Consider the following 26342-nt stretch of genomic DNA (forward strand, 5'->3'; position numbering starts at 1 on the left):
TATTACAAGGATTGGATCCTTGCAAAGTGAGAAAAAATACAGGGTTGCAAGATCATTCTCTGGCTTGTCTTTCTAGGCAAGTGTGTCAAAGTCGTTTCCATCATTTGAGAATGTTAGCAGTACATCATTCAGAAAGGTGGAAGTTAATTAGCAGATTATACTACGTGAAAGGTCCTGCATAACGTCTAAATGAAATTAATACAGCTCTATTGCATGGTTCAGTGTTAGATGTAAAAAAAACAAAAGTCTGTGATGATATAGAGTTACATTTCTTTGTTGCTCAAGAAGAGTGTAGAGAAAGTGAGAGCTTGATAAGTGTAGGTGTTGAAGAAGAGGTGGAAGATAGTACTGATGTGAAGTGTGAAACAGAAATAACAAAGTTTAAAGTAGTTTCTGGTGAAAATCCCAACTATGTTTGTATTTGTTGCCGACATACTCATTATAAAATTCAAACTAGGAATGTAGATGTGTTTTTAAAAAGTGAAGAGGAAAACAATGATAAATGGTGAGAATTTGCTGCTTGTTTGTGGAAGGTCGTTTTGAATTAGGTACTGTGCGATGTATTTGTAAATATTGTTAAAATAAATTAGAAGAAAACAAAATGCCAGCTAGAGCTGTCCATAATGACTTAGAATTAGTAGCTATACCTCCATAACTTAAAGAATTAAATACATATGAGGCTATCCTTATACGATCTGTGTACCCTTTTCAGGCTATAATTCGTATGGAGCCTAAAACAGGTAAGCTGCCTCCAACAGTTCTACAAAGAGGTTTGAAAGGAAGAGTTGTGTATTTACCTTTAGATTTTAAGAAAAATGTCGAAACTGTTGATGTAGAAAGAGAGGATACTGAACCTGTAGTCATTCTTGTTAATGGTGTACCCACAAAGAGTCGGAAAATATGGCAAGAGTTAGTGGATGTCACAAAAGTCGAAAAGGCTACATTATATCTGGTGCAAAACAATATTTACTATAAAAATGTAAATGTAGAAGAAGAAATGACTTTAGGAGATGAAACACAGATTTCAAGTGGACAAATAGAAAAAAAGGAGAAATCAAGTAAACAAGACATTTATGAACATTATACTATATACCCTCTACATTCAAAAGAACTGATAGGAGATACTATTGAATTTTTCCAGATGAAAAAAGCAAAAGGAAGGGAGCGACCCTTGGCCTTCCTGGTAGGTCGCTCCCCCCCGCTGCAGCTCCGCCGTCACCCCGCTGTCGACTGCTGCCGCCGGTGTATCAAGGCCCTCCACCACCCGCAGGCTCCACCTGCGCCTCATCCCTGGTGGCCAGTGGTGGCCTTAGGTACGCTTGCTTGCTGCCTGTTGCTTTGTGCCTGCTTTTTAACTGTCTGTGCCCCCTGCCCCCGCTCGGCTTCTGTGCTCCCTTTTATTCTGTACCCCTCGCTGTTCTTTGTTCCCCTGTGCTGACTTGTGCTTCTGTGCCCCTCGATTTTGTCCCCTTTTCTCTTCTGTGCCCTGCGCCGGTCTCCTGCCCCCCCGTCCCCGCCGCTGCCTCCCCTGCGGCCCGCCCCCTCCGCGCCCATTTGTTCACCTGTCCCTCACCCCCCTCCTCCCAGCTGCTCCTCCCTCCCCACCTCTCCATATATGGCAACGGACGCTCAAAGCGGGCGTGCCTAAGGCAAGCCCATCCGCGCCCCGACCGCGCCCAATGCCAGAACCCCTGGCCCCCGCACCAGCCACGAAGACCGCCTCCGTTACGAAACCAGCACCCTCGTCGCTCTCAACCCAGGAAGAACCCACACCTGCTGCAAGGCCGCCCCGAAGCACACCCACGGCCCCTTCACCTGCCGGAACTGCATCTTCTCCTGCCTCGAAAGCGCCAAGACGCCTGCCACGCCGGAACCCAACCAGCTTAGATGCATCCTGATCAACACCCAATCTGCACACAAACACTCCGTAGAACTCTGGGACCTACTCAACACCACATCACCGGACGTCGCCTTCCTGACCGAGCCATGGATAAACGAAACCTCCTTGCCAGACATCGCCATAGCCATCCCAGACGGGTACAAGATCACCCGCAGTGATCGCACCAATAGGGCCGGAGGAGGAATCACCATCGTCCACAAAAACACCATCAGGGTAGCAACAAACACCAACGACACCCTCAGCAGCGCCGAACACATGCACTTCCAGATCCACATGGACCCCAAGACCACCCTAAGAGGCACCCTCATCTACAGACCACCAGGACCCGGACCTCAATTCTGCGACTCCATCGCCGACCTCATCAGCACGCATGCGCTGACCTCCAACGACTACATCCTCCTCGGAGACCTGAACTTTCACCTGGAGAACAACAACGTCAGCAACTCCTCCACCCTGATAGACAACCTCGGACTGAAACAGCTAGTCAGGACGCCGACCCACAGCACCGGCCACAAGCTAGATGCCATCTTCTCCTCAAGTCCCCACGTCACCTTCAGCCACGCCTCTGAACTCAGCAGGACAGACCACCACTGCATCCACTTCTCCTTCCGAAAACCCCTCACACATCATCGCACACTACAGACCCCCCGCCGCTGCTGGGTCAAAGTCACTGAAGAACAACTACAGATGAGCCTCGCACTCAACCCTCCGACGAACCCCACCAACCCAGATGAAGGTGCTCTCACCCTTGAACGTTGGATGAACGACTGCTCCAACACCATCGCCCCGCTGAAAAACCCCACCAGCATAAGAATCAGCTGGTTCACCCCAGAACTCCTTGACTCAAAACGCACCTGCCGGAAACCATATGGCACAGCGACAAGACGCCAGACAGCCGCACTGCCCACAAAGACACCGTCCGCAACCACCACCACCTCATCATGACCGCCAAAAGAACCTCCTTCAAAAACCGCCTTGACAACAACACACACAACAGCAAGGAGCTCTTCACCATCGTGAAGGAACTCTCCAACCCCAGCTCCAACGACATCCCACCATTGCAAGCCCTGTGCGACTCCCTCGCCACCTTCCTTCATCAGAAGATCACCAACATCCATGACCGCTTCAGACCCCGGACGACCCCTGCCGACCACACCGAACCCCCTGCTCCCCACCGCCCACGACACCCTAACAACCTGGGCCAACGTGAGCATCGAGGACACAATCAAGACCATGGGAACAATCCACTACGGTTCCCCATCCGACCCTCTCCCGCACCACTTCTTCAACAAAGCCAGCAATTCCATCGCACCCCACCTACACAAAATCATCAACCTCTTCTTCGAGACCGCCACCTTCCCTGAAAACTGGAAGCACGCAGAGATCAACGCCCTACTGAAGAAACCCAAGGCGGATCTGAGCGACCTAAAGAACTTCTGTCCCATCTCCCTGCTTCCGTTCCCAGCAGAGGTCATCGAGAAGATAGTAAACAACCAGCTCACCCGTCACCTCGAAGACAACAACATCCTGGACCTGTCCCAATCAGGTTTCCGCAGCAACCACAGCACCGAGACCGCCCTCATCGCCGCCACAGACGACATCAGGATCCTACTAGACAACTGCGAGACGGCGGCCCTCATCCTCCTGGACCTCTCCGCCGATTTCGACACCGTCTGCCATCACACACTACGCACAAGCCTCCACGACGCAGGGATCCGATACAAAGCCCTGAACTGGACCACCTCCTTCATCTCCGGCAGAACTCAGAGTGTCCGCCTCCCCCCGTTCCGAACCGATGCCTCCGAGATCATCTGCAGCATCCCTCAAGGATCTTCACTCAGCCCGACATTGTTCAACGTCTACATGGCTCCACTAGCACGCATCGCCGACAGCACGACCTCAACATAATCTCCTATGCCGACGACACTCAGCTGATCCTCTCCCATACCAAGGACCCCCGCACTGCCAAATCCAACCTCCACCAAGGAATGAAGGCCGTCGCAGACTGGATGGAGGACAGCCGCCTCAAACTGAGCATAGACAAAATGGAAATACACATCCTCGGGTCCGACCACACCGCATGGGACGACTCTTGGTGGCCCATGTGACTGGGGTCCCCCCCAGCCCCCACCGACCAGGCACGCAACCTGGGAGTCAGCCTCGACTCGAAACTCTCCATGACCAAACAAGTCAACGCGGTCTCCTCCACCTGTTTCAACACCCTCCGCATGCTCCTCAAGATCTACAGATGGATCCCGACAAACTCGAGAAAACAGTCACCCAGGCCCTAGTCAGCAGCAGAGTCGACTACGGAAACGCCCTCTACGCCGGAGCCTCATCTAAGCTCCTCAGCAGACTACAGAGAATCCAGAATGCCTCTGCACGCCTGATCCTCGAAGTCCCACGCCGCGACCACATCACCCGCCACCTGAGGAACCTGCACTGGCTCTCCATCGACAAAAGAATCTCCTTCAAGATCCTGATCCACACCCTGGCCACGGTCCCACGCATCCGGAGAACTACTTCCGGAGACAGATCCTTCTCCCATCGCGCAGCCAGGACCTGGAACACCCACCCTCTCTACCTACGACAAACCGGAGACCTACTGACCCTCAGGAGACAACTCAAGACCTGGCTCTTCGACCAATAGCAGCAGCACCTCCCCCCCCAGCGCTCTGGAACCCTCACGGGTATGTAGTACGCTTTACAAGTTATATGATTGATTGATTGATTGAGTGTATGGGGAAAAAAGTTTGGAAGCTCGTTGTTTTCCACAGCTGTTTCCTACTGGAAAAGGTGGACGATATGATGAACAACCAGTTCAGATTCCAGCTGCAGAATATCGACCTTTACGACTGTACTCAGAAGATCCAAGATTTCGTCAGTGTATTCCATATTTGTTTAATCTTTTATTTGTGAGTGATCTGTCTGCACTTTCATATACAGTCAACCATATATTAAAAACTGGAACACATCTTTTACATGTTTCTGCAAAGGAATTTAGGGACAAAGTTGTAGAAAGAGACGAACATTTAGAATCACAGGTAATGGTATTGACGTCATGGGGAATTAAAATGTATGCATGGTAAGTGTAACAAACCTTCATGGTTTGTTACACTTAGTTGTGCTGAGTACGCATGGGATGATTTACTGGATTTTCTACGAGAAGCAAATTCAAATGTAGAAAATACTGAATTGAAGACAGCTGGAGAACTGTGTTCCCTGGATCCTGTAAATGTTTGCAGATATTTTAATCATAGGTTTGAAGCCATGATGTCTTTCATCTGTAATAAAAAAAAAATCCACCTATTGGTGAAGTTATTGATTTTTTTTTTTTTTAGAAAAGAATACCAAGCTAGAGGTGCTCCTCATATACATATGTTTTTATGGATCAAGGATGCACCCAAATTTGGAACTGATTCGGATGAGACTGTTTTATCTTTTATTGAAGACTATGTTACCTAGGCGATTCCAAAAACAAGAAGAGAGAATATCTTAAAACAACAAGTTTTACATTTTCAGAGTCATCGATGTGGAAAGTATTGTCGACACAAATATAAGTCAAAGGAAACATTTTTACATAAAATGTCGATTTGGCTTTCCACTTCCTGTAATTTCCAAAGGAACAGTTTTATGTCAGCAGTGAGGCATACTATCAATCGAAAATCACCCAAAAATACTTACAATTTAAAAAGAACAGAAGAATCGAAGTACATTAATGATTACAATTCAGTGATTTTAAAGATGTGGAATGCAAATATGGACATTCAATATGTTGCGGATAACTCAATTGCTGTTGCTGGCTATGTCACGTCATATACTACCAAGTCTGAGAAGACAGAATTGAAAGAAATGTGGGAGGAAATTTCGCAGGAGAAGACACTTAGCAAAAAATTGTACAGCTTCAGCTTGAAGATGCTTTCACATCGAGAAATTGGATCCTACAAATGTTCGGATCGATTGACATCTGCAAGTTTATATTCAAAGTCAAGAGGAATCATCTGGATAAGTCTTGGTCTTGCTGCAGCACGAAATCGAGTTTTAAAATCTGCACAAGAAATTGAATACTTGGCACTGAATGAAAAGGAAAGTATAGATATTTTGAAAACAAATATGTTGGATACGTACTATCCAAATAGAAGTCCATACCTGGAAAACATATGTTTATATGAAATACTGCAACATTATAGTTTTAAAAAAGATGTCACAGAAAATATAAATGAAGGAAAATACGCTGTAATTGGATCTGAAGGATGTTTGGTAAAGCATGACAAAGGAAATCTGATTAATCACAGGAAATTAAGTTGTGATACGCCAGATAAAAGAGAGTTTTTCTATTTAGCTCTTCTGCAACTCTTCAAACTTTGGCAGACTGAAATGGAATTACTTGGACTTTCTGACTGCTATGAGGATTCTTTCAATGCATGTAAAGATAGCATTCAATGTACAATTTTTCCAAATGATCTCCAAATGTTGAACGAAAAGTTAATCAAGAAAGACCTATTGCAGCTGAAATAGCTAGAGATAGTTCTCAAGATAGTCAGAGTTCTGCTCCACAAAGTCAACATCCACTAGGAAAAGCCATACTTAAAAATAAAGCGGCAATAGCAATGAGTGAAGTGGAAACGGTGATGCAGCAAGCACAACAGGACAATATTGATTTGGAAAATTTAGAGGAACATCTGAATACTGAACAGAAAGAAATATATCACCAAGTTACACAACAGATACAACATGGATTACTGCATGAAAAGAACTATTCTTATGTACATCAGTGGACAAGCTGGAACGGGGAAACGTTTCTTGATAAAAATGTTTGTCAAGTTATCTACAGAAAACAACAGATTCACATTTGTCTTGTGTTGTAACTGCTCCAACTGGGTTAGCAGCACACAACATTAAAGGGATAACATTACATCGTCTACTTATGTTACCAGTAGAACATGAAAAGAAATTGGAATGCCACAATCTATCTGAAGAAGCTTGTTTTGAAGTTTCAAGAGTACTAAAGAAAATGAAATTACTGGTAATTGAAGAAGTAAGCATGGTCTCAAACTTAATGCTTGCGTTTGTACATTTGAGGATGCAGCAGATTTTAAAAACAAATTACGATGTTTTATTTGGAGGAAAACATGTAATTGTATTTTGTGATCTACTACAACTCACACCTGTGAAAGGCCAACCTGTTTTTAAAACCCTTCTTCATGAAGACACTAAAACATCTTTGGGAAGTATTGGAAATGTCAATATTTGGAGTTATTTTGAATATAAGGAACTTATCAAGAACATGTGCCAAGCAAATGATGTAGATTATGAAAATATTCTTCCAAATATTAGAATTGGTGTCTTAACAAAGGATGGAAAAAACACTTTAGAAAGTCGGCTACTAAGAAAACGTGTTTCCAACACAAAATATTGCAGCTGAAACAATCTACCGAAGAATTGCAGAAAAGGAATCTATAATTTGCCTTATGACAACACTGAAAGAATTATTTACATTCAATAACTGTTAAAACTGGAGAATGAACCGATAATGAAAATGGTAGCTATTGATAAAATAGAACATGAAGGAGTAACTATTCTTTTGTCAGAGAAATTGCAGTGAAAATTAGACTCTTTGAAAAAATCAATATCTAAGACTGCTGATTTGGAAAAGACGTTATATGTCTCTGTAAAGTGCCGGGTAATATTATGGCGTAATTTAGATGTTGAAAAAAGTTTAGTAAATGGAGCAATGGGGAAAGTTGTTGACTTTGTTAGTTATGCAAATAGAGATGAGATTGAATTTTTGAAGATTAAATTTGATCAGGTTGAAGAGGTGAAACAAATTGGAAGCTGTTGTTTTCGTTTCTTGCTTGTAAAAGATGTGTATGTTCGTAGAAAACAGTTTCCTGTTTGTTTAGCATATGCAGTGACTATATATAAATCTCAAGGTTTAAGTGTAGACAATGCTTTGGTAAATATTGGAAGTTCTGTGTTTAAAGAGGGTATGGCGTATGTTGCATTGTCTCTAGTAAGAATGTTATCCAGATTGTATTTGATTGATTTTGATGAGCAAAAGGTTAGTGCAGATGTAAATTGTGTAAAAGAGTACAATAGGTTAAGAAGACTCTATGCTCCTAATTTAGGTGGATATCCTATTTATGAAAAACATTTGACACGTCAAAAACGAAAATATGATAAAGATTATACTGAGGTTGCAAAGAAAAAAAGAATTGAAAAGAATGACGAGTCTGGAATGAAAATAGAAGGGAACACGGTTGCTAATATTGTAGGATATCAGTTAGAAAATAGTTCAGGTATCAACTGCTATGCTAATGTAATTGTGAACGTTATCTTTTTTTTAAATCTACAGCATGCAATTATTAAAAAAATCAAGAAAAAAGATTTTGTTCTTGTTACATTATATTTTTGAGAAGTTGAAAACAGATAAAACGAAAATTCATACTGCTTCTGATGTGCGGAATCTTCTGGATATATGTTCTGGTTCTTAACAATTTACACAGAATGTACAGCAAGATGATCAGGAATTTCTTATGTTTATGCTTGCAGTATTAGGAGATGAAGGTATACAAATTGAAAATCTGTTTGGACTACTTTACAGATGGGTTAATAGATGTGACAGCTGTTCATTTTCATCTACCACTAAAATAGACACAGAACGATTCATATATTTGACAATGCCAGATTTAAAACACTGTCTTTCAACGAACTAAAAAAAATCAGCTAATCAACATATGAAATGTACTCAGTGCAAATCAGAAATGTTGTCAACATTATTTATAGAAAGATGTGGACAGTATATTACTTTAATGCTGCAACGTTGTAGAGCAGATGGAACAAAATTGGAAACCGAAATTAAAAATGTTGTGGTAGGTCAAGTGTCAATTTCAGGGAAGAACTTTTAAAGCAGCGGCTATTTTCCACGATGAACCAACTTCAACAACTGTACACTATACTGTCTTTTTAAAATGCAATAAAGTACAGACACTATGTAATGATGCACATTTAGAGTATACATGTTGGTTTTCTAATGAATTACCAAATTCATACTTAATATTTTTGATGCCACAATTCTAAGAAGATATCAACATGAATTACTGAGTATATTTCGGATATTGCAACTACAAATGATTTTAGAAACCTCATTCACCCTATTGGAAACATGTGAATATGATTTTAGAAGTGTATGTTGGATATCCTCATTTCAAATGTTTTCAGAAACATCATTCGGCCGATTGGGAAGGTGTGAATATGATTTCAAACTTTTATTTCGAAATATTTTCAGCAACATCATTTGGCCAATAGGGAAGATGTTCGTAATTACGGTTTCAATTATTAATTCTGTTCTTTCATATTGCGTTTGAAAGATTGTGTTCGAAAGAAGGTGGTGATATATTTGACCTTTGTATTATATACTATGTTACTAAGGATGTTTATTTGTGAAAATGTAAATACCAAGTTGAGTTGGTTGTAGATATTTTGAAGAGAAGTATGTTTTTTTTAAACAATCTTATTGATTGTATTTTTTGCCCGCTGTCATCTGATGATTAACATTGAAATAATAGTTTATGGTGAAATTCAATACAATCTGAAGACAGCAAAAAATGGCAAATTGAATATGTGATGTCATTGTATACTTATGTTGTGTTGAGAAAACGATAACATTGTATATAATAACAGACATTTTTTCTTCTTTTTTACAGACCTTACTACTAAAGTTTAAAATACTTTAAATTTGCATTTTTTTTAAAAACTGAAAATATATTACTATTAATTTCATATCTACTTGAAAACAGGTAAGATTAATTCACCCAGGTACTACCCTTGCAGTCTATCAAAGACACTGCGCCTCTCCATGCACATCTCCAGTCACCCTGCCAGTACTATACACTAATGCAATCTCTCCACTAATACCCAAGTACTTAGAAATTCAGCATACACTCTCCTTGAAGTACTCATAAAATGGCCCAAACACTAACACAAGCAGTGCTACGATTGTCTGTGCACTATCCATACAGACCTCTAAGGAGACATATATTACTCATTAACTCCTCTAAATAACCTGGTAGTACCCATGCACTCTAGCAATCACCCTGTCAGTCCTCATGCAATTCTCCAATCACCCATCTAGCGCAGTGTACTCATCTAATCACTTATACCATAGCACTTATAAATACACCATGCACTCTCTTTACAGCACTATAATCATCCAGTTACTTGTCATGTACTCATGGAATGGCCTAACTACTAACACAAGTACCCACTATTATTAATAGCAGGTTTTTAGGGCAGATATAGTTAGAAATTAGCATTTAAAAAACCATTGAAATTCACTGTGAAAACCATAGGTTTCAGGGACGTTATAGTTAGAAATTAACACTTCAAAAAACCATTGACACTCACTGAAAAAAACATAGGTTTCATTGACATTATAGTTAGTTAGACATTTCACTCATACAAAACCAGAGAAATTCCACCGTTATAGTTAGTTCAGCTAACCTTAACTCACGCCCGCAATGTACTGCTGATGACGTCACATATTACATCATTTAATGACATGGTCAGTGACATCACTGATGACATCTGAAATGACATCACTGATGACATCATCGATGTGACAATCGAATGCACCTTCTCATACCCTAATATAACCTTTGATACATCGTCTCCAAAATACAGAATACCATTTTTGAAACCATAGACACACCAATACCAATTACTACATTTCTAGTCACTGGTTGTTAGGTCTACACATACATCCACTCATTCACCCATACAATCACTCATACATGCAGTCACTCATCAATACAACACTAACATATGCACTCATACACCTACACAGACGCTCACACACCAGCACTCATCGAGAGTTACTCACACACCTAGTGAGTCAGGCAAAGAATCAATCATACTTCCATTTACTGACCTGTACCTGAAAATACACACACCTCATCACTTATGCAAAAAGAAAGAAACACATAATTACTCTCTTATACAATCACTGATACAAGTGCACATTCATTTATACAGCTAATGTCACAATCACTTACTTTCATGTATAGTCATTAATATACTCCAACTCTCACATACACTGCCTTTTACAAATGTAGTTACTTAGACATGTACCACTGAGACATTGATTCACTCACTAACACACCCATAAACACACTCAATCACCCATACAGCTGTTTCCACATGCACTCTTGAACCCATACACCCAGTGAATCAACCACTCAAACATGTATGCACAGAGTTACACACCTCCCACGCAGCTACACCCATATAAATACTCTGGCAACAAATCAATAACCCATATTGTCAATCATGTAGCTACCGATGAACCCATGCAGCAGCTTACACAACAGCAGACAGACTGATACAGACATTCACACAGTTTAGTCACTAACCCATGCATTCAGTAAAACACGTTTAATCACTCACTTAAACAGTCACACACCTACTAAATCCTCCATCCAGACACTTATACACACACTCATTCTTCAATACAGCTTGGTATATATATATGTTACATCTTTAAAGTTTAAGGACAAACACATTCACTGGATGATGTCATCAGTGATGTCATTGACCATGCCATGAATTATGTAATATGTGACGTCATCAACAGTGCATTGCGTGGGCGTGAGTTATAGTTAGCTGAACTAACTATAACGGTGGAATTTCTCTGGTTTTGTATGAGTGAAATGTCCAACTAACTATAACTTCAATGAAACCTATGTTTTTTTCAGTGAATTTCAAAGGGAATTTAAATGGTGATTTCTAACTATAACGTCCCTGGAACCTATGGTTTTTTCAGTGAATTTAAATGTTTTTTTTTAATGCTAATTTATATATATATATATATATATATATATATATATATATATATATATATATATATATATATAGAGAGAGAGAGAGAGAGAGAGAGAGAGAGAGAGAGAGAGAGAGAGAGACATATTTTCAAGGTTTAAACACATTCTGCCTAGAACAAGCAGCTGTGGCCCCATGGAGAAGAAATTTCACAGTCTTAAAGACCGGTTCCCATACATCTTTCTAGTAAAGGATTATTCATATAACACACTAGCTGCATCATGTTTAACATTTCCTGCCCACCAAAACCTGAAATGTATTGTTCAATGAATCATTTAATGTGATATTAAATATGTGCTACAAACACAATGGATAACTTTTCTGTACTTCTGTCTGTTTTTATATCATTGTGCAATGCTTATGCTTTCTACAGAGAACGTAACTGTAGGACAATGCCTCTTTCTGTATGGTCATTCCCCTTTTAATTACACTGATGCTGCTGTTTTTGTTTTACTCTGCACAGTGGGGAACTGCTAACCAGGAACCAGTGCATGTGCTCTGACCCCTACAACACATCCAAACTGGCTATACTCCTGAGGTGCATATTTAACTTACATAAAAGTCCCACGTATATAGACCAAATGTGAAATCAGGGCCTGCAAGACAAATATCACTTGTGGCCTGCAGCACATATTCTGCCACCACTAAAGTGACCATGCAAAGCATGTCTCCAGGTCTTCCCCTTCAGCCTGGGTGGAAACATTTAACTATAGGTACGCCGTATATGCCCATTGTGCCGGGTGCATGGTATTTAAAGAGAAGAGCATGTATACTAATGTTTTACATCTCCTGGCAGTGAAATTTCCAAAATCGTTTTTCACTGTCGCAAGGCTGGCTTTCCCACAGGAAAGCACTGGGTTACACTAGAACAACTCATGACGCTTAAATAGTTTGGAAATATCTAGAAAAATTATTCAAGGACCTAGCAGCATCAGACGTTGAACCCTCTCCAGCTACAGTCTGCCATCTTGCCCCGCGGAAGGAATCAAACTTTCAGAAAGGAGACTAAGTTCAAATGTAGAAATCTTCATTGGATCGGATCCCTAGAAGCATCTGATCTGGGTCAACCATTTCTGGATGTGAACTGCAGACTCTTCCCACTTTGAGCTTTTCCACCTTCGTCGACGGCTTCATCAAGACCTTGTCCTTCCCCAACCAATCATCAAGAATCTCGTCACCAGATCCAGCCTCGTCTCGCTGAAGGCTCTACCTTCTCGAAAGAACTTAACTCTTTGACCGAGACCTGTCTGGGCCAGAGGCGGCTGGTGAAGTTTGAAGTTTGTAGTTAGTGGGGCTTAAAATGGAAGCATGACTTAGCCTGTGCTAGCGCAACTGTCAAGAGGGGTGTTTGGGGGGTTTCAAGTAAGGGTGCTAACTGAGGCAAGCAAAACGGGTCCCTACTCAGCTGAATGAATACTAAAATGCAGAGTACAGTAACTCAGTGCGTCTCTGGGCCCCAGTGCCACAACACTATTATATCTACGTTTCCGAAGGATTAGGAGTGCACACTTAACATACTCTATGCATGGAAGACATCTGTACTTGAAGCGAGTGCCTGGATAAGACCGTAAGAAGGATGTGAGAAATCTGGTGGGACATTGAATTGAGAGCTTTAAAGAAATCTGTTCCACAATATCCAAAGTGTACTTCATGAAGGCTAAGGATAGATTAATGATATTACTGGAACAGCAAAGTTTTGATCGACTTCCGGAATGCTGCTTCCGTTGTCAGAAAACAAGATTCTTGTGGTAATGAATTCCACAACTTGGGTGCAAGGAGGGAGAATGACCTACCTCCCCATCTGTCTCTCCTGAATCTTATGGTTTTTATCAGTCATTTGGAGCCGGATCTCAGGCTTCTATTTGGGACGTGAAGGGTCAACAGATTTCTAATTTTACTTGGACCCTTGTTGTGTAAAGCTCTTTGGGTCATGAGGAGTACCTTGAATTTGATTCTGGCCTCCACCGGAAGCCAGTGTAGTGCTTTGAGATGCTTCCTGGTTGACTCCTGGGTTGGGGCCTTGCACAGTAACCTTGCTGCAGCGTTCTGGACCACTTTAAGTCGGTTGGTCACAAATTTGGGCGCCCCTAGGTACAGTGAGTTTCCGTAGTCGAGGTGGGATGTGACCAGGGAGTGGACTACTGTCTTTCTGAGCTCTAATGGGATACGCTCCAAGATTTTGCAGAGCATTCTGAGTAGTCCAAAACATATACCTGTCAATTTTTTAGCTTGGGTCACAATTGTTAGGTCAAGCCAGAAATCCACATTTTTTATAGATTCCTTTGGAGTGTGAGGGTTTGGCCAGAGTCCCAGGCCCCTGGGTCCGTTCGGGCGCGGGCGGCACAGACGGGCTTGCCTCTGGCACATCTTCGCGCACCAGTGGTGCGACCGCTGCGCGCCCTGCCTTCATTTAAGTGTATGGGGCCAACATCTAGACTGCTATCCTGTGTTGCTGTCTCTGAGTGCACTCTATGGTAGAGAGGGGTAACTCTACCTCTCTACCCCACTCTATGATCTCGGTCTGTCTGCTGTTGCGGGGGTGCCCCGCTCTTTTGCACAACCGGGGTGATTTAAAACTGGTGCCTGGGATACTGGAGTATGCCAATCGTCTGTGCTTTCGGTGCAAATGCAGGTCAAACAGTGAGTAAATGACATACATTTTAAGAAGGGGTTAAAAGTGCCAGCCAATGTCACCACATAAAATATCTATTTAAAAAACATTAAAACCTTAATAAGACCTTAATACAGCTCGTAAAGCGCGGTGCTAACTTGAAGAGATGGAAGCATTGTTGGAACATCGAGGGAATGGACGCTTTAGCAGGCTGGATGTACCTTGCACCTTGCTAGAACCTGGTGCGATGGAAGTACCATAGAAGATTGGAAGGAGGGAATAGATGTAGGATCCTAGAAGTGGGGGACTACAGCAGGGAGAGCAGCACCACAGGAGTCTGGAAGAAGGGAAGGTTGCAATAACCAGACAAGAGGCAAGTGCTGCAGGGAGTTTGTTAGAGAGCAGCGCTGGAGGACTCAGGCAAGAAGGAAGTAGCTATAGGTGCCAAGTGCGAGAGTAGTGCAGCATGAGCCTTTATGGTGGGATGAGTTACAGGATCCTGGGGAGAGGGAAGAGGTGCAATAACTTGGAGCAGAAAGTGCTGCAGCAACCTGGAGGAAAGGTGTTCAAGAGGAAGTTAAGTGCTTCAGGATCTTGGGGAGGCATGTGCTGCAAGAGACTCCAAGAATTAAATGGGTGTTTGAACACTGAGACAGAGGGACAACAGCAGGGAACTGGAAGGACCGAACCAATGCAGCAGCATAGAAAACAGAAATGCAGCTGAAGTCTGGAACGAGGGAGGCACTACAAAACATTACATACACTACAGAACAAAGTGCTGTAAAGGCCTTGAAGGAGTTAGAATGACAGAAGGGTGCGCTGCAGAGAGAAGTGATGAGAAAGGGTGTGTCCACAGCTGGAAAGAAAGGAACAAATCATGCAGGACCCTAAAGGCCAAAAGAATGGAATGCTTCAGACATTTATTGGGATGGAGCTCAAGAATGGGCTTACAGCGCAGGCAAGAACCTCGAGATGATGATGAACGGAGTTCTGGCACAGATGCCGTACAATGACAGATTCCGGCCCAAACCATTTCAAATGGGGCAATTGTACTGCTGCTGATATTCCTGCTGTCACATAAGGAGACAGAAAATGTGGCAGTGCTGCTAATTTGATGATTCTCTCACCTCCGGCAGCCTGCAATTCAGAGCCACGAGGTGGAGTGTAAAAGCTAAACGTCTTTCTTATGCTCCGCAGCGTGAACTCTCTTGCAGAGTTTAATTTGCTGGATTCTTGGCTGCGCACTTTCAACAGCAGCGTGGAAAGTTGTGAACTGGATTCTGTGCAGTGGGTCATCGAAACTCAAGCTGATTTCCGACCAGAATCCAGCACTCAAAGTCTGTCCTGCATCCTCTAACTCCACTCTTCCCCAACTCGTCACAGAGTGGGGTGGGTCCGTGAGGCTCACTGAACACACCCCACCCTGTGACAAGTTAAGAAAAGGTAGAGTGGCATGTTTCCAAACTTTGACAAATGGGAAGCCTCTGATGCTGCAGGGATTTAGCCTGAAGCGCCCAGGGCTAACTTTAATAAAAAGGCCTTAAGGGGTGGAGCTCAGTCTAGGAGCCTATTGCTATGCTGGCCTGATGACCTCAAAGATCTTAGGGATCTGAGATTGTCAGCAAGGCAGTTTGCTGATGGCAGCCTGAGAAGAAAGGCAGCGCAAAGTGCGCATGGTTGCTATCCCTAGAGTTAGTGAGCGTAACAGATGGTGAGTGCTGCGTGTGTGGAAGAAGTTATTTAAGTTGTGTGTGTGCGCGTATTTGTTAAGAGTGACTGTGGCCACAAGTGCTAATGCAAGTGTGTGTGTCTTTTATCACCATTAAGTTTTCCAGTCTTTAATTTAAGGCAGCAAGACAGCAAAATCAAGACGGGGCTGCGCTCTTACGCCCAACTAGGGGGAGCGGCCCTGGTCTGTGCCTGGTATCCGACCGGCGCTTCATTGTGGTTAGCATGGCACCTTCCGTTTGTCCTGGTCTTGCACGTCAAGTTGCCCAGGGTTTGCAATTTTTGGGATTATAATTTAATTCAAACTTTAAAAAATCTTAGCTATAGTTCCCCTTATTGTTTTTTTGTAATTTTGTAGTCATTATGTTCATTCAAATATTCTCTGCTATATATTGGAGTAAGTGGGATTTTTATTGAGTGGTGGTTTCGACGTTGAAAGTTCTTTGGCACTTTTATATGCTTTACACATGTTTTTACGTCTCGCCTGAGCCAGCGTGCATGCGCTGCCCTGCGAGGCTTTTAGTAAGGACTTTCAATCTGGAGCACAAGCCTGTGCGTGTGCTTATTTTTGGGTTTACACGCTATTGGCCTTTGCGTGCGTCTTTTTAATAAAGAATGCATGCAATTGGCCAAAGGCGGGTGCATGTCCCACCTTCTCTCTCACCCCTGGCCTAGAGAGCTCAGGAGCGAGCAGCAGCACGGCAGAGGCCAGCTGCATATCTCGCATTTCTCCAGTGTGCGCGCACCTCGCTTGTTGCCTTTTATAACTGCCCTCCAACTCCAACAAAGCAACATGCAACTGTCGGCCATCTCAGGGCCGTTGTACATCGCCGACCGAGCATTCCGTGATCAGTACACAGAACTCCAGTAAGGTGCCTGTCTTTAAGTGCGGCCTCTTTCGGTTTTGTCAAAAGTCAACACCCTCTCCCCTTGTATAAACTCCTCCCAAACAGGAACACACATGTTGCGACTCAGATCCTTTCTCAAATGTTCAACATTTCCCTCCCTCTCCCCCCGTGGGGCGTAGAAGCCCGGCCGAGGACAACCAGCAGGAGAGACTGTGGTGGGCAGGAGGCGGGCAGAGCTTCTCCCTGCACTGATCGAATCGTCCCCACCTCATTCGCCACTTTAAACCTGAGCTCAATCCCTGATAGTTATGACACAGAGGAGACGGACTCTACTTTAAGCAAGCATTGGCATAGCCAATAGGTCTTGCCTTTGGGACCTTTTAAGTGTTTAGCTATGTAGCACAAAAGAGACTACAGTGGCATGGTGGGCAAAACACAAACGATGGACTAAAATGCACCCGAAGGAGAACCACCCTGAGATTAACTAGGTACTTCACCCAACACTTTTCCCCATAATTTGCTAGTGGCACAGCTGGCACCGTCGTGCAACTATGACATCTCAGCGCTCTGTTACCTTCGCGCCATACCAAAGTCTATAAATAAAATACCTATTGCTCCATTCAAAGTTGTGTGTGTAGCGCCGACCAAACATGTAGCGCGTGTGCCCTTAATGGTGCCCCCTCGTATCTCGCTCGTGGACAATCAATGCAGCATCCACACGTCACCCCCCTAATGCTAGAAAGATGTCAATCTCCACAATCAAATAGCCTGCCAAACGTTCTCTCTCTTCCCATCAGGCGCAAAACCACCTTTAGGCCCCAAACCCTTGCACTGCACCTCCCCAGGGGGCGCAATGTCCAGTGAACCAAGGCGCCGATGAGTCTGGGGAATTCAAGCTCTGCCATGAGCAATCCATCCCAAACCCATCCACCGTCTCTACCACTCCATTCAATGGCAGTGAACCTGTGCACCACAAACGGATGCAGGGCTGGGAGGGGGACCCCGTGCCACGCGGGCCCCTGCAAAAAACACAGGCTCTGTAGTTGGAGAGCGAGCATCTCCAAACTCAGAGACTACACCAGAATCCCATCCTCCCGCAAAGCACCTCCAACTCAGTGGCCTCAAGCCCACACCCCGAACAACCAGTCACATTGGCATGGAGCCGACCACTATCCTGAAGCCACCCCCACCCTCCATCACCCCTTACCTTCCAGGCAAATCGCAGCAGTATACGAGTCCAAGAATGGCCCAGCCGGGCAAGAGCTCAGAGCAGCCTTCCGCACCCCCATACACCCATAGCACAGTGCATTCCAGCAGCTCCTCACATAACAGCATGAACGGAAAGGAATGAGGGCACCATTAGCGAGGAACACCGCCTCTCCTCTGTCCAACCCTTTATGGCGCAGCACCTGCCCCAAAACTGACCTCCCGGGGGCGTGGGGGGGAGGGGGTGCAAGGGAAGTTTCATTCTGTGTGGTAACCGTAGTTATAATTTCTACATGCAGGAAAGGCTTTTGTTTACATTATCTAATATGCCAACAGACCTTTTCAAGGTGGGAAACTCCTTTTTCCCTTAAAAAAAATAAAATAAATTAGCTTTCTTATTTGGCAGTCTCCCGCCTGCAATTCCTCTCTCTTTGTTAAAATCTCTGCTTTCACCTTCTTGGATATTGGCATGTCTATGTAGTTTACACTGTAAGGGTTGATGAAGTATGCTTGTCTCATTATTTGAGTGCCTGGCTTCACCTTTGTATGTGTTGCCCACCCGTTGGGTGGTTTCACTCTTCTTGACGGCCTGTCTCTGTGGGTGTCATTTTGTGACCCTGTTGCTGCCTGGTGAATGTCCTTCTCGCGAGCGCCGATACCAGCCGTTCACAGAGGCAGTGACGGTGGTGTTTGTCCAGACTAATCTGTGGGGCCTGAGGCGTCCCTCGTCAGAGGACCCATGACGCGGCGGGTTCCACACAGAGCTTGGAGTGATCCCTTCCTCTTCCACCAGTCCGGCACCCCTAGCCTCCTCAGGGGAGCATGTGATTGTAAAATATTCCCGGGCCCTCGTGAAGATGGCGGGTTCCTTTTTAAACCTCTTGGTAGACGCCTCCACATCTACTTGATTCTGTGGAGGGAATCCTTAGAGTGGACAGTCTGCTGATGAAATGTTCTCCACAAGAGCTGCCAACTCGAGGCTTTCTTTCACAGGGCGCACGCACCTCTGTTAATAGTGCTCAACGCCACCCAAAAGTTGCTTTGTGCAGAAATCTTTCATCTTGCAAATGTAGTATCTTAATTGTCTTAATTGGACAGGTATTCCAAAATAAGGGCAGGTTTCATAGTTTGAAAAGGCTTGCAAAGAACAAACTGTGAAGAAAATCTAATTGCATGCATTCGAAGCACTGGCCTACCCGGATGACAAACAGTGTACTAAGTGGCCGAGCATGGACTGTGTAAAAGTAGTATTACCCTCTATATGAAAATGACTGTGGTGCGTAGTACTGTGGGCAGGCTGTGCCACTAGCAAATTATGGGGAAAAGTGTTGGGTGAAGTACCTGAGTTAATCGCAGGGTGGTTCTCCTTCGGGTGCATTCTAGTCCATCTTTTGTGTTTTGCCCACCATGCCACTGTAGTCTCTTTTGTGCTACATAGCTAAACACTTACGAGGTCCCAAAGGCAAGACCTATTGGCTATGCCAATGCTTGCTTAAAGTAGAGTCCGTCTGCTCTGTGTCATAGCTATCAGGGATTGAGCTCAGGTTTAAAGTACTGAAACCTTTATTGGCCCCAACGCAAATCATGCCATTACTTGTGGTCAACTACATCCACTTTCTCACAACATTCATCACTGCTCAAGTCCACAGGAAGACACCTTTTTGGGCCACACAACCATATGCCATACATGTTCTAATAATCTACTACCTTCTCACAGTAATTAAATACAACCACAGATGGCAAAGTGTATTCAGCACAACACGTGTTTACCCTTAATAAAAATAAAACCAACTTATAAATTAGAGATGTATGTCATTTCCAGGAGCACACGATCAATGCTGGGTGATAAGGGTAACCACCCACTACCTAAATTAGTTTTTCTTAAGAGTCATTATACACAATTTTATTTTATGTGGGAATTCTAAAAATTTGGCATAGATCTGAACACAGTGTGTGCATGAAGGGCACCAATGCTATATAAAGACAAGGAAATTAGTAAACCTCTGTCCTACACGCCATCAAAAGAGAGGTATTTTGGTGCAGAGTATAGAAGACTGTAGGTGGTGGATATTGAGCATCTTTACTAGGTGAGAATGGTGATAGTATAAAGTTTGAGTGGCGAACCATCCTTTTAACTCACAGCCACGATTAGTCAAGTGCCTATGTACAAGTTTTGACATCAACATCTTTAGAGAATGCTTTATATCTAGATACACTCGAAGGAACATTTTCAAATGTGATTAATGTTATAGGGTTCTAAACAATAATTACTGAATGCTCCACATTTTGCATCAAGTTTGTGTGGATCATTTGTTAGAATGAGTTTAGAAGAGGCTTACACCACACTTAACAGATAATGCATCAGCCACCCCTCATCTTTCAAATAGAAATTACAATAAACTGAATTTACAACTAGCAACAACAAATATTGGAGCGATTGTTTCAATAACATAGAAGGCAAAATCAGAATATCATCTTTAAAACATCTGTCATGGCTGGGAAGCTAAGCCTGTTAGAGGACACTTTTACATTGGTGTATTGCTTCATATCTTCATTTTAACATCAATATGAACATAATTATAAGTTAAAAGCAACAGAAAGAAAATGATGCCTTAAATTCAATAAAGACAATACCTACTTTCAGAACCTAAAAGGAAGGAGTAGAAGCTTAGAAAGTTGGTACTGAGATACAGCCAACCCTGACAAGGCACCCGTCCTCGCCAGTAACTGCACGAGTAGTAAGTCACCAGCTTCTCTTTATCTGCTATTTCAAAGCATTTCTCAAATTTCAGAAGCGCTTCTCGAAATTTCTCAGGATCTTCCTCCTTCATAAAAGAACCTTTGCCTTCATCCGCAATCAATCCCTGAATAAAAAATAAATATTTTAAAGTTAAATTGATGACTTTATTGTATCGTACCTTGTGTATCAATTTGGTTCAAATGTAAATGGATTTTATTTATATAATCAAACATTTTAATTTTCTACCATATACTGAGACTGAGCTGCTCACATGTACCTTTAAGCATGACAAAGACAGGAATGTAAAATTTAGGGTACAGAAACACTCTGACTTAGTCAGCACCACCATGGCTCTACTTGGTCTAAGAAGCTCAGAGGCTGCAGGTCCTACAGAACCATTGACGATCCCTTGCAGAAATTAAAGTTTGCATTCAGAAGACACTCATGGGTCACAATGCCACAAAGTGAGACTGACCGACTGAACACCATAGGTTAACTTTGAAATTAACAGATTCGTAACCTGAATATCCTGGACTTACCATTTCGGACAATAGACTTGAAAAACACTGAGCCTGAGAGGGAGTCAGGTGTGACTTCGGCACGTCAATGATGAACCCTGGTGAATGCAATAGTTCCACAGCAGTTTGGAGGAAAATTGATGACTGCTTGGCACAAGCCAGGCTTCAGCAGTCAGTTGTCGAGGTAGGGGAAGGCTATAAACCCTGACCTTCACAGATGAGTTGCAACTATCGCCAACCCCTCTGTTAAAACCAGAGGGCGGCTGGCAAGGCCAAAAGGGAGCACAGCAAACTCAAAGTGCTTGTGGCCCACTGTGAACTGTAGGTGACGTCAGCAGTTCAGGTATGTCAAAATAGGCCTCCTGCAAGTCCAACGCTACCGTCCAGTATCTGTAGTCCAGGGCAGACTGGACCTGAGCATTTTACTCTTTTCAGGAAGCCAGAGGGTAGAGGCATCTGTCCTTTTTCGGCACCAGAAAGTAGGGGGAATAGCAGCCACAAATTACTTCTGATGTTGGCACCATCTTGATGTCTCTTTGGCCAAAAGAGCCTGCCCTTCATGATGCAGCAGAGAGGTGGTCCTCTGTCGGCCAGTCTAAGCATGGTGGCAGGGTTTCAGTGAATTGAAGAGCGTAACCTGGCTGAACAATTTGAAGCACCTATTTGTCGAGTTGAAGGAGTCCATTGGAGAATATCCTCTTCCAGAAGGTGTCCAACTTCTTCAATTCTCTATCCTGTGGTGTGGTAGGGAACGCGCCAGGGTTGACTTTAGATGCGATAGGCTAGACAACCAGACTTTCCAGAGTGGGGTTTTGGGTGAGGAAAGCTGTACCCCCCCCCACTAGCGGGGCGATGGTGTCTGGCAATCGTCCTGTATTTTGGAGTCCCTGTGCAGCACTGGCCTATGCCCAAGCAGTAAATCTGAGAGGGTTTAATTAAAAGGGAGGAGAGGTTCTATGGGGGTAACTCCCACTTCAAGCACCTCGGTCAAAATATTTGTTTTGACTGCCAATGAGGGCAACGTAAGGCACATGACCTCAGCCACAATGGCACATGAAGCTCCTTCCTCTGAAGCCACACTAGGAGAAGAGACTAATCAAGTACCTGGGGAAGTGTCTAAACAACTGGCATCCACCAGTTCCTCGTACCAGTTATCCACGGACTCTTCTAAGGTATTGGAATAACCATAAGGATTCTCAGATCCTCCCCAGTCACTCTCTCCACAAGGCCTATCGATTAAAGTAGGCCCTGTCTCCAGCTCAGAAGGTTGTGTGCTGGTTGGCACCAGAGTCTACATCGGCCTCAATGATCCGGCTATGTATATGAGTTGCTTATAATGATGGGGACGATGACTGGGATGAGCTCAGGGGAAGGTTTCAGTCTCATGATCTGAGCCGATCCAGGAACGGATACAAAGGGGTCAATTGTTGCCGAAGGCGAATCCAAATTCATTTAGTTGCAATGAAGACCCAGACTCAACGAGTGGGAGTAGGCCTAGACCTGTGGAGTCATTTTCGTGCCTCATCTGTATACTTGGATCAGCTTAATAAAGTCAAAGAGCACTTTGTGTGTAGCTTACCCGATGACTACTTCGAATACAAGGAGAATAGGGAATGGTTCAGCAAATGGGCCGAGCCCTTTCGGGTGAACGGGACTTGCAGAGTCGGGTGACCAAAAACTTCAGGGAGCGCTGTTTAGGGAACATCTTTATGCACACTGGGTGCAAAGCTCAAAACGTGTGACACAATATCCAAAAAAATACTGAGGTAGCTCTCTCTAGATCTGTGCTGATGCACAGAAAGAAAGGAACTGATGCAAACACACTGGGGTGCTGCCAAAACTGACATCTCATACATCACATCTGGTGCGGACCAGGCATCGCAACTGATTAACCCAACCTACTGGTGTACCGAGGTACTGCTCGAAATTACCAGGATCCAGTCTGACTCCTGGGAAATACTTTAAAGCAAGGAATCTGGGGCATGAAGTCTCTAATAGATTTAAATTTTATGTAGTTAAGTTTTGCAAACTTTTATATAGACTGATTAAGGGAAGGGGAAAGTTATCGGGGATGCAAAAACTGCTTTTGCTATGGGAAATACTGGATCTGTAATATTTATTTTAGATTTTGCAATGTTACCACATGGTTATGGTTAGCAGATCTCTTCACAGGAACTGAGATTTAAACATTTTCAGAAAGTTTGACTCAAATTCAGCAGCTCAAAATTGCAAAGCTACATAAAGATCCCTCAAGGGAGAAAAAGTTACATGTGTGCTAAGAGAGAATTTTCCATTTTAAATCACGCAGAAAAAAATTTGATTTATCACAGCAAGGTGGGCAGAAAATCTCGATTTTATTAAAGACACGGAGGCTAACATTATACAAATCTCCTTTATTGACCAACTCACAGCAGCAACAATTGAAGAGAATATGGAACTACAAGAAACATTCTAAAATAGAATGAAGTTCCCCTACGCGCAGCAATCTTCCTTCTTTGTGGTCTGCGAACAAGATAACTTCAACGAAAAAGGTTCATACTTCGGTCCATAACAGTTTCCCAACAGTGAATCCCAGTAGATAAACCTTCTCATTCTGAAAGAGAAAAAAATAGGTTTACGTAATATCTTTAGCCCCATCTGGGTGGGTTACAATTGTATGTGGAGGGATAATCTTAGCCTCCGTGTCTTTAATAAAATCCAGATTTCTTGCCCACCAGGCTGTGAAAAATCAAAATTTTATGGCATGTCACGGAGGCTAATGTTATACAAGTTTATAGTGCATTCAGTGCGTTATCAATCACATTTTTGATTGGTCTAAAGTAACAGTTCTTAAACATACTTTCATTCGACCAGTCTGCTGCCCTGAGAATCTCTTGAAGGCCTCCTCCCATGATGAAAGCCTTAGAGGCTGCAGCACCTCTAAGGGAGTGTGCTCCGAACAGAGATATCCACACCACTTTCAAGCATAACTTCTCTAACCCATCTTTCCAATGTGGGAAAGGAGACTCCCTTATGAGGCCATTTATGTGAAATTATTAGTTGTTTCTCACTTTCGCTTGGTCTTTCTGCTCTGTTCTGAGAAAAGAAAGAGTAGAAGATAGATGATGACATGGTTTTGGTTCTCTGTTTAAGATAGAAGCAAACTCCTGGTTGATATGCCCTAATGGTGACGTCTAAAGCCTTTACGTCTGATGTTCGTCGAAAGGACACTAGGCATAGAAGCAGTGTGAGATTGTAAGAGATACATTTTAGGGATAGGGTTGAGTTCCCGCCCCAGGAGTCTAAGGTCCTTAACACGCCTCTAACATCCCATAGGGCCGTGTATTTTGCAGTTGGAGTGTTTAGAACTCACATGTTTCTCATAACTTTTTTGGTCAATAAGTTTTGTCGTAAAGAGATGCCGTCTACTAGGGAGTGACCAGCAGCTATAGCTGATCTATAAACATTAACTGTTCTATAAGATAGGCCTGACGTGAAATGCTCTGACAGATAGTTTACGACATGCACTAAACTCGTTGAAAACCCCAGCGAACCCATTTGTTCCAAACCAGTCGATATGCTTTCCTTGTTCCTGAAGCCCATGATTCAGATAGAAGTCTGAAAGCGTTTTCCGAAAGGTCTGGTATTCGCCACTGTCTCCTGAAATCTTCCAGGCCGTGAGAACCAGTAGCCCCTGTTCCACAAAGGGGTGGAACTCCCCCTCTGGGCCTAAAAGTACTTCTCTGAATGATGGAATTAGGATTGGAAAGTCTAAGTTCATTTTCAGAATCACTGGGAACCAGGCTTGTGGAGAAGTGTGGCTCACTGGTTAGAAGCGGCAGACCCTGAAGCAGAGATCAGCCCGGGACCAGGGTTCAATTCCCGACGCGGCAGGGTCTTGGGTCAATGTCCGCGGACTCGATAATTCTCGCCGAGGTGCCCACGCTAACCATGGGTCCCACTCTGCAACTCTGGGCAATAACTTGCTTAATCTCCACAACGGCCCCATCAGCGCCGGGGATGCCTGGCTTCACCTTGGAGGTGCCCAGGAGGGACCAACTCACAGGGAAAGCCAGGACGGGTTCCCCAGCGGTATACAGCGCCAGGACACTCCGCGATGGAGTAACAGTGCGCTTTACAAGTATACTTACTACTACTACTACTGCTTGTGATCTCCAAAGAGGAGTTATTACTACTAGGGTCTTTCTGCACTGCCTTGAGTGTAGAAGTAGTCAGGGTAGCATGGCAAATGGTGGGAAGGCATAGGGGGTTAGGTTCCCCCAGACTTGCAGGAAGGCATCTATGACCTGAGCCTGAAGGTCTGGTCTCCAGCTGAAGAAGTTCTTCACTTGAGTGTTGAGCCTGTCTGCAAAAAGGTCTGTCCCAAAGACACCCCACTGGGCTTGGATACTGAGAAGTATTTCCCTGTCTAACCTCCAGTTGCTGGAGTCCTTGAAATTTCTGGAGAACCAGTTCGCTACATCATTGCTTAAGCCAGGAATATGTTCTGCAATGACCGATACTCTTTTGTTGAAGCAATATCTCCAGAACCTCTTCCCTAGGTCTTCAAGTCCTTTGGAGTGAGGCCCTCCCATCTTGTTGACATACCTAACTGCTGACACACTGTCCATTTGTAACATCACACAGCATTTCATCGAATGCTGGGTGAAGCAACGAACTGCAAATGAAACTTCTACTAATTCTAAGCAGTTGATATGCAACTCTTTCTCTTGATCTGTCCTGCGAACCCCTGCTGATGAGTTGCCACATCTCGCCCCCCATCCTTCTAAACTTGCATCCGATTCTATTATTAACCCTGGTTCCTCCCCAAAAATGCCTCTGCCATTCCATGCTTCTGCATTCATCAGCCACAATAGGAGCTCCTTTCTGGAGTCCTGGTCCAGGGATACTACCAGGAAGTAGGACTGTGCTGTCC

General features: G+C 43.7%; 1 protein-coding gene across 1 annotated transcript in view; it reads right to left on the reverse strand.

Annotated features, from left to right (window-relative positions):
* TBC1D8B (TBC1 domain family member 8B) overlaps positions 1-26342 on the reverse strand; it is a 1086956-nt gene that overhangs the window by 779698 nt on the left and 280916 nt on the right. Inside the window, exon 4 of the mRNA XM_078688663.1 lies at positions 20808-21033. Coding sequence (XP_078544789.1) covers positions 20808-21033 — 226 coding nt within the window. The remainder of the gene's footprint in view (positions 1-20807; positions 21034-26342) is intronic.

Source organism: Lissotriton helveticus, chromosome 4_1 (genome assembly GCF_964261635.1).
Source record: "Lissotriton helveticus chromosome 4_1, aLisHel1.1, whole genome shotgun sequence".
Taxonomy (NCBI): domain Eukaryota; kingdom Metazoa; phylum Chordata; class Amphibia; order Caudata; family Salamandridae; genus Lissotriton; species Lissotriton helveticus.